Source organism: Chaetura pelagica, unplaced genomic scaffold, assembly GCF_000747805.2.
Source record: "Chaetura pelagica isolate M959 unplaced genomic scaffold, ChaPel_1.0 scaffold311, whole genome shotgun sequence".
NCBI lineage: Eukaryota > Metazoa > Chordata > Aves > Apodiformes > Apodidae > Chaetura > Chaetura pelagica.
The window spans coordinates 191,075-199,230 of NW_009952152.1; the positions used below are offsets into that span (position 1 = coordinate 191,075).

The 8,156-nt window shown below is 63.2% G+C and overlaps 1 protein-coding gene across 1 annotated transcript in view; it reads left to right on the forward strand.

Moving 5' to 3' along the window:
- ARHGAP23 (Rho GTPase activating protein 23) overlaps window positions 1-8,110 on the forward strand; it is a 29,274-nt gene extending 21,164 nt beyond the window's left edge. Inside the window, exons 7-24 of the mRNA XM_010006997.1 lie at window positions 7-93; window positions 384-539; window positions 633-744; window positions 833-890; window positions 1,036-1,173; window positions 1,289-1,585; window positions 3,055-3,116; window positions 3,407-3,534; window positions 3,704-3,822; window positions 3,904-4,059; window positions 5,229-5,307; window positions 5,628-5,701; window positions 5,824-5,913; window positions 6,079-6,204; window positions 6,339-6,380; window positions 6,498-6,591; window positions 7,436-7,470; window positions 8,075-8,110. Of these exons, the coding sequence (XP_010005299.1) occupies window positions 7-93; window positions 384-539; window positions 633-744; window positions 833-890; window positions 1,036-1,173; window positions 1,289-1,585; window positions 3,055-3,116; window positions 3,407-3,534; window positions 3,704-3,822; window positions 3,904-4,059; window positions 5,229-5,307; window positions 5,628-5,701; window positions 5,824-5,913; window positions 6,079-6,204; window positions 6,339-6,380; window positions 6,498-6,591; window positions 7,436-7,470; window positions 8,075-8,110 (1,889 nt within the window). The remainder of the gene's footprint in view (window positions 1-6; window positions 94-383; window positions 540-632; window positions 745-832; window positions 891-1,035; window positions 1,174-1,288; window positions 1,586-3,054; window positions 3,117-3,406; window positions 3,535-3,703; window positions 3,823-3,903; window positions 4,060-5,228; window positions 5,308-5,627; window positions 5,702-5,823; window positions 5,914-6,078; window positions 6,205-6,338; window positions 6,381-6,497; window positions 6,592-7,435; window positions 7,471-8,074) is intronic.
- The last annotated feature ends 46 nt before the right edge of the window (window positions 8,111-8,156 follow it).

The following is an 8,156-nucleotide window of genomic DNA, read 5'->3' on the forward strand; positions in this document are numbered from 1 at the left end:
TCAAAGGGGAGAGGCCGGTGGGTGAGCGGCAAGGCCGGCACGTGGCTCCCTTGGCAGCCCCCGAGGACCCCCTGGCGTCCATCCCCTTCATCGGTGAGCAGGGTGGGGGGGTCACAGCCCCTAAGAAGGGGTTTAAGCAGGTCCTGTACCAGAGAGGGCACATTTTTTGGGGGTAAGGGGGGACAGGGCATGTGGCACGATTTCAGAGCATCTGTCCATGGCTGGTGTGGGGACAGGAAGGTGCTGTGCCCACAGCACCCACTTGCTGGGGGTGGCACCTGAAAACACACCACTTACCAGAAGTACTGAGGGGTCTCAGCACTAACCTCCCACCCCCCATCCTGCCCTGACCCCTCCCACAATGCTGCCCACCCCTCTCGCAGATGAACCCACCAGCCCCAGCATCGACCTGAAGGCCAAACATGTCCCTGCCTCCTCGGTGGTCTCCAGTGCCATGAACTCAGCGCCTGCAGTTGCCACCAGCCCCTCCTCTCCCACCTTCGCCTTTGCCCTGAGCCGACACTACTCCCAGGACTGCAGTAAGTGCTGGGGGGGCTCTGGGTGGGATCTAGAGCTCTGCTCTGTGCCCGCTGGGCTGAGCAGCATGTGCTTTACCCTTCTACCCCTGGCAGGCAGCATCAAGGCTGGCCGGCGATCGTCCTACCTCTTGGCCATCACCACCGAGCGCTCCAAGTCCTGTGACGATGGTCTGAATGCATTTCGGGATGAGGGGAAGATCCTAAGGTACGTTTGGACCCCTCTCCCTGTCCCACCACCACCCAGCTCCCATCCCCTCCTGCCGTCCCACTCACGGGGGCTGCTCTCCCCCCAGGAGGATGCCCAGCCGGGTCCCCAGCCTCCGCATGCTGAGGAGCTTCTTCACCGATGGGGTGAGTGTTGGGACACAGCAAGGGTTGGGGGTTCTGGGGGTGCCCCCCGCCTGGGTTCTTTGATGGGATGGTAGCTTGGGGTCGCTCTGCTTGGTCGGGACACTGGTGACATCATCCCAACTGTGCCCTCTGGTCCCCCCTCCAGTCTCTGGACAGTCTTGGCACGTCTGAAGACGCCCGCTCCAAAAGACACTCAACCTCCGACCTCTCGGACGTCCCGTTCAGCGCCGTGAGGAAGGAGGGCTGGCTCCACTGCAAGCAGATCCTCACCAAAAAGGGGAAGGTAGGTGGGTGCCACCACCCCGCCCAGCCCCGCCGGCAGTGCCGGGGGAGGAGGGGGAACTCTTCCCCCTCCACCATCAACCCTTGGGGTCCCATCTCTCCCCTTGTCCCCGCAGAAGGTCGGTGGAGGCATCCGGCAGTGGAAGCGCGTCTTCGCCGCGCTGCGCGCCCACTCGCTCTACCTGGGCAAGGACCGGCGGGAGGCGGTGACCTGCGCCCCGGCCCCAGGTGAGGAGGAGCCGATCAGCATCCGAGCGTGCCTGGTGGACATCTCCTACAGCGAGACCAAGAGGAAGCACGTCTTCCGCCTGACGACCGCTGACTTCTGTGAATATCTCTTTCAGGCAGAGGATCGGGAAGACATGCTGGCCTGGATCAAAGTCATCAGGGAGAACAGCAAGGCCGAGGGCGAGGTGAGAGCCACATGGGGCTCCCGGCTGCCTCTGGCTCTCCCGGCACTAACCGCCTCGGCTCTCTCCGGCTCTTTGCCTTGTGCTGCTTCCCCAGGCCAGCGTGGGGTGCGCTGGTCTCGTGCCACGCTCCGTGGCCGTGGCGGGGCTTGTTGGTGGTGTGCTGTGCTCTGTGGCCGGCTGGTTTGAGGCTCACCAGTCGTGTGTTGTGCTCCGTGGGGCTTGTCAGTCCCATGCTGTGCTCCGTGGCCAGCGTGGGGCTTGTTGGTGTTGTGCTGTGCTCTGTGGCCGGCTGGTTTGAGGCTCACCAGTCGTCTGTTGTGCTCCGTGGGGTTTGTCAGTCCCATGCTGTGCTCCGTGGCCAGCGTGGGGCTTGTTGGTTGGTGTTGTGCTAGGCTCTGTGGCCGGCTGGTTTGAGGCTCAGCAACCGTGTGCTGTGCTCCGTGGGGCTTGTCAGTCCCATGCTGTGCTCCATGGCCTGTGTGGGTCTCACCGGTCCCGTGCTGTGCTCCCAGGGGTGCACAGGGGCTCATGGTGTCCAGGAAGGTGCAGCTCCACCAGCCTCGGCTGGGCAGGGTGTGCTGGGATGCTCAGTGGAGGTGCTGTGGTTCTCCCTGTGCCTCAGAGGTGCTTCCAGGCGGGGTTGGTGCCGGATCTGCTGGCGGCGTTTGGTCGTGTGTTGGGAGAGGAGCACGCACGGCTCTGCCGTGGTGTGTTGTGTCTCTGCTGCTGGAGAGAGGTTTTGCAAGGAGGTCCCTGCCTGCGCGGGGCTGGCGCCGAGTCAGGGCTGAGCTGTGGTCTGTACAATGAGTTGCTCAGGTCTGAGATGGGGAGAGAGGCTCCCTGGGGGCCGTGGGCTCCACCAGAGGATCCGTGGGGCTGGATGTGCCGGTGCTGGGCTGGCCGTGGGTTTTGTGCCCACGGGGCTGGGATGGCTTAATTTGGTTGCAGTGTTGGTGCCGGGGTCAGGGCAGGCTCCGGCCCTGGAGGCTGCGTTGAGCATGAAGTGGTCTCTGGTTCTCTGTGACACGGGCCTGCTCCGGAGGGTGCAGAGGGCTCGGCAGGTCTGAAAGCACCAGCACAGGGAAGGTGCTGCCAGGTTGGAGTGTCTGGGCACCTGCCAGTGCTGCGGTGCTGTCGGGCAGGGATGGGTGCGTGTCTTTGGATGCTGCGTGGTGCAGCGGGTGTGCCTGGTGCTGGCAGATGGAGGGGTGAATGGTGCTGAGGGATGTACCAGTCCCTGAGTCTCTCTGGCCATCCTGGACCCTACATGTCACCCTGGACCCCACGTGCTGCCCCGTGCCGGAGATGGCAGTGGGACAGTGGTGGGTTTGGGGCAGCAGGGACCTGGTTCTGCCCTCGCCTGGCCCTGCCCAGCCCCTCACAGTGCCTGGCAGAGCTTGGACTTGCCCAGGGCTCTGGTGGACGTGCTGCTCAAGCTCTCCCTTCCCCTCTTCTCTCTGCCCCCCCAGGACCCCGGTTTTGCCAGCCAAGCACTTATCAGCAAGAAGTTAAATGACTACCGGAAAGTGAGGTATGGACCGGGGGGCGGTGGGCACCGAGCCCCCCCAGTGCTTTCTGCACTTCAGTTTTAAAGTGATGGAGCAAAGGCTGTGCCCAGGGTACCAGCAGGCTCCAGTTCAGCCAAACTGGCACTGAGCAAAGTGGCTCTGTGCTCCCCAGGGTCCCTGGTGTGGGGTGCAGCCCCGTGGGCATGGGGAGGATGCCAGGCAGCCTGGGGGAGATGCCAGTGCTTTCTGGGAGGTTTTGTGCCAGGCTGGTGCCCCCAGCTGTGCCCACCTGAGCCCCCTGCTCTCCCCGCAGCCCCGCAGGTGCCAAGCCTGACTCCTCACCCAAGGGCACTCGTGGGCTGGGGATCAGAGCCGAGTTCCTGAAGCAGACAGGAACCAGTGTGCCCCGGTCCCCCAGGCAGGATGCAGCCATCACGAAAGGTAGGACCCACTCCTGGGGGGTGGGGCACAAACCAGGGGGCTTTGCAAAGATGGGGGGGCGAGTCTCACCCCAGAGCTGCCATCGTGCTTGTCCCTATAGGGCAGCAGGGACCCTCTTTGCATTTGTCCTGGCTCATTAGCAAATGATCCTGCGGGTTTTGCTCCCCAGATGAGAGCGGCTCCCAAAAAGCCCCGTGGGGCATCAACATCATGAAGAAGAACAAGAAATCTGTCCCAAGGGCCTTTGGTGTGAGGTTGGAGGACTGCCAGCCTGCCCCGGACAACAAGGTACGGCCGTGCTGGTGGTGCCAGCCCTTGTGGACCCCACACAGCCCTGGCACCTCAGTCACCCCCACCCTGTCCCCACAGAATGTCCCCCTGATCGTGGAAGCCTGCTGCAGGGTGGTGGAGGACCGAGGGCTGGAGTACATGGGCATCTACCGCGTGCCCGGGAACAACGCGGTGGTGTCCAGCCTGCAGGAGCAGCTCAACAAGGGGGCCACGGAGATCAACCTGCAAGATGAGGTGAGGGCAGGGCAGACGTGTCCTGGGAGGCACTTTGGGGCTGTTGTCCTGGTCCAGGACTCTGCCACTATCCCTGTCTCCATCATTAAGGTTGTAGGGTGGATGGTTGAACTTGGTGATCTTGAAAGTCTTTTCCGACCTTGATGATTCTGTGGTTCTGTGGTTATCCCTGTCTCCATCATCATCCCCATTCACGAAAGGTAGGACCCACTCCTGGGGGGTGGGGCACAAACCAGGGGGCTTTGCAAAGATGGGGGGGCGAGTCTCACCCCAGAGCTGCCATCGTGCTTGTCCCTATAGGGCAGCAGGGACCCTCTTTACATTTGTCCTGGCTCATTAGCAAATGATCCTGCGGGTTTTGCTCCCCAGATGAGAGCGGCTCCCAAAAAGCCCCGTGGGGCATCAACATCATGAAGAAGAACAAGAAATCTGTCCCAAGGGCCTTTGGTGTGAGGTTGGAGGACTGCCAGCCTGCCCCGGACAACAAGGTACGGCCGTGCTGGTGGTGCCAGCCCTTGTGGACCCCACACAGCCCTGGCACCTCAGTCACCCCCACCCTGTCCCCACAGAATGTCCCCCTGATCGTGGAAGCCTGCTGCAGGGTGGTGGAGGACCGAGGGCTGGAGTACATGGGCATCTACCGCGTGCCCGGGAACAACGCGGTGGTGTCCAGCCTGCAGGAGCAGCTCAACAAGGGGGCCACGGAGATCAACCTGCAAGATGAGGTGAGGGCAGGGCAGACGTGTCCTGGGAGGCACTTTGGGGCTGTTGTCCTGGTCCAGGACTCTGCCACTATCCCTGTCTCCATCATTAAGGTTGTAGGGTGGATGGTTGAACTTGGTGATCTTGAAAGTCTTTTCCGACCTTGATGATTCTGTGGTTCTGTGGTTATCCCTGTCTCCATCATCATCCCCATTTCCATCTCCGTGACCTTCCTTGGAGTGGCAGGGCCGCCTAGTGGTCGGTGGCCGCAGTGTAGGAGGCAGCTTGGGGACACATTTGTCCCCTGTCACCTCACCACATTGCTGCAGTGGCACAGGCCTTTCCTCACAGCCAGGGCTGGTGTCCCCCTCGGTGTTGGTGGCCTGGCTTGGGGACTTTCTCCTGCTGGCACCTGGGTTTGCCTGGTGTGGTCCCTCTGAGCAGGCTCTCCTCTCCTCTCCCCACAGCGGTGGCAGGACCTGAACGTCATCAGCAGTTTGTTGAAATCCTTCTTCCGAAAGCTGCCCGAGCCCCTCTTCACCGACGGTGAGTCCCTGTGCCTGTGCTGATGTCTTGAAGTGCTGACCAGCAGCCCCAGAGCCTGCCCTACCCATCCCTGTCTTGGGGACAGGTCCCCATATCCTGTGACAGAACGGGCCAGCACCCACCCAAGGTGGGGGCAGCTCTGTAGACCCCCTCCTCGCTGAGTCCCCTGGTCCAGCCCTTGTCCTTCCTTGTCCAACTGTGCCCCATCCCAGTGGGACCCCACCAGCCCCCAGCATCTCTGGCTGGTGCATCCAGGAGCCCTGGGGGGTGCCCTCTCCCCTCTGCCCACCTCTGACTCTCCCCCCACATCCTGCTTTCAGACAAGTACAACGACTTCATTGAGGCCAACCGGATAGAAGATGCCAGCGAGAGGATGAGGACGCTGCGGAAGCTGGTAGGGAGATGGGGCAGGGGTGGGAGTGGGGGGCACTGCCCTGGAGCCCCCCTTGGGAGCTGGGGGAGGTGGGAAGGATGAGTAGGGGGTGAGCAGGGAGGTGACCCGATGTCTCTCTGCAGATCCGGGACCTGCCAGGTCACTACTATGAGACACTCAAGTTCCTGGTGGGTCACCTGAAGACCATTGCTGACCACTCGGAGAAGAACAAGGTACCGTTTGCCCACCCTGGGCCAGGCAGGCTCTCCTGGACCCCTGCCCCACCTCCAGCTCCCCCCAGCTTGCCCGAGCCACATCTCGTGGTGGGCTGGGAAGGGAGGTGGTGCCTGATGGAGCAGTGACTGCTGCAGGGTGGGCTTGGCCAAGTCTGGCTGCAGATGGAGCCCCGCAACCTGGCCCTGGTGTTCGGCCCCACGCTGGTGCGCACATCCGAGGACAACATGACAGACATGGTGACACACATGCCCGACCGCTACAAGATCGTGGAGACCCTGATCCAGCACGTAAGTGGCATTGAGGGGCGGGTGGGCAGGGGTGTGACTTGGGGGGCTGATCTGCACCCCAGGGGATGGTGCTCCCCAACCACCCTGAGCTCCTTGCCAGTTCCTAACCCCTCTCCTGTGTCCCCCTCCCACAGTCAGACTGGTTCTTCAGTGACAAGGAGGACAAGGGTGAGAAGGTGAGTCCCATCCCCCAGCCCGGGGGGTCTTGCTGTGGGGCAGGGGGGGCGCAGAGCCCCAGTGGGGAGGGGGGGCTGTCGGCAGCTGCCTGATCTCTGCATCCTCTCCCCTGGCAGACCCCCGTGGATGAGAAGGAGGCGCAGTCAGTGCCCAACATCGAGTACCTGCTCCCCAACATCGGCAGGACCACGGCACCTGGTGATGCTGCAGGTGAGGAGATGTGTCAGCGCCACCCACCCCCCCAGGCCTGGCACCCAGGAACCCCAGAGAGTCTCTCCAGCTGCTCCATCCCCCCATGCTCCCACCACCATGGGCAGCCAGCCCTGCTTGCCCCGGCAAACCTGCGTGTGCTGGAGCAGGATGTCCCAGCTCCCTCCTCACTGGAAAGGGGACATACCCTCCCTGGGGTGCTAGCAGAGCCCCCTCCCTGCCCTTTCCTGTCACCCTTCTCTCTGGTGGCTCGTGTCCCTCTGCAAACCCCTCCAGCCATGGAACCCTGGCAGCCTATGGGACCCCTGCCCACACCCACTGCCCCACGCCAGCCCCCGCTGCCAACCCGGAGATCGGGAGACTTGGGTTTTCGACTGATTTCTTACGTTCTTTCCTTGAACTTCTCTGTGCTGTCCTCTTCCTCCTCCTCCTCCTCCTCCTCTTCCTCCTCCAGCGGACCTCCTCGAGAGCTAGAGCGGGTACAGTGTTATCCTGGGTGCATTGCTCACGCACTAACTCCTCCGGGTGACCACGAGAGAGCGGGAGCAGGGGGGTGGCAGCGGGAGGGGAGGGGACCCTGTCCTGCCCAGCCACCGTACCCAGGGTTCCCCAGGATCACAAGAGGTGGCCGAGCCCCTGGGGTGCCCCAAATCCTTTAACCCTGCTTCTCCTGCGTCGTTGGCGTCATTGCCTGGGGCAGCACTGGGACTGCTGGTGGCATCCCCTGGCAGGGATGGCTGCTGGGTGTCCCAGGACTGGTACACCCAAACCCCGGGGGATGGGGGTCCCGATGTCCCAGGGAGGGTCAGCACCCCCTTTCTGCCTCCCCCTCTCTCGTCGTCAGCAGCTGCTAACCCCATCCTGGGGCACACGGGGCGGGTGAGGGTGTCTGTCGTCTTGTCCTTCACGCCACGGTGGCAGGGCTGGTGCTGCCTGTCACCCCCATGTCCCTGCTTGTCCCCTAACCCCCCAGGGAGCCAGGACAACCCCATGGCCTGTCCCAGCCCACTCTGGCACGGCCCATCCCAGACCCCACTCTGATGCTGGATGTGTTGTTAAGCCAGCCAGCTCCCTGTGTCCCCTCTGGGTGACGGTGGCAGCACCATGCCCAGCCCCAGTCCCGTCTGTGCCCCATGGCCATGAGAGGGTTGGGGTCCTGCTGCTGGGGTCCTGGCTGCGTTTCCTGGCTGTGTGTGCCTGCGTGTGTGTCCCCCCTTGTCCCCACAGCTCAGCCTGGGACTCTGCAGTGGGTGAGCAGTCCCAGGGACCCCCATGCACCACCGGGGTCCCTCCTTAGCCTCCTGGTATCTCCTGCACACAAACCCACCCACGGCTGGTGTCCCTATGGCCCTGGCATGTCCCCAGCCCACTTTGGGGGAACGGAGCAGCGCCCCCCAGCTCTACCCACTGAAAACCCCTCCCCGGGATGTGCCCACCCCTGGGGGCCTGGTTAACCCCTCCCTCCCTCTGCTCTGCTTTACAGGCTCGACCCGCAGCGGCTCCGCCAAACCGAAGGTGAGAGGGCTGGGGGTTGGTGGGGAGGGGACACGATCGCTGGGACACGG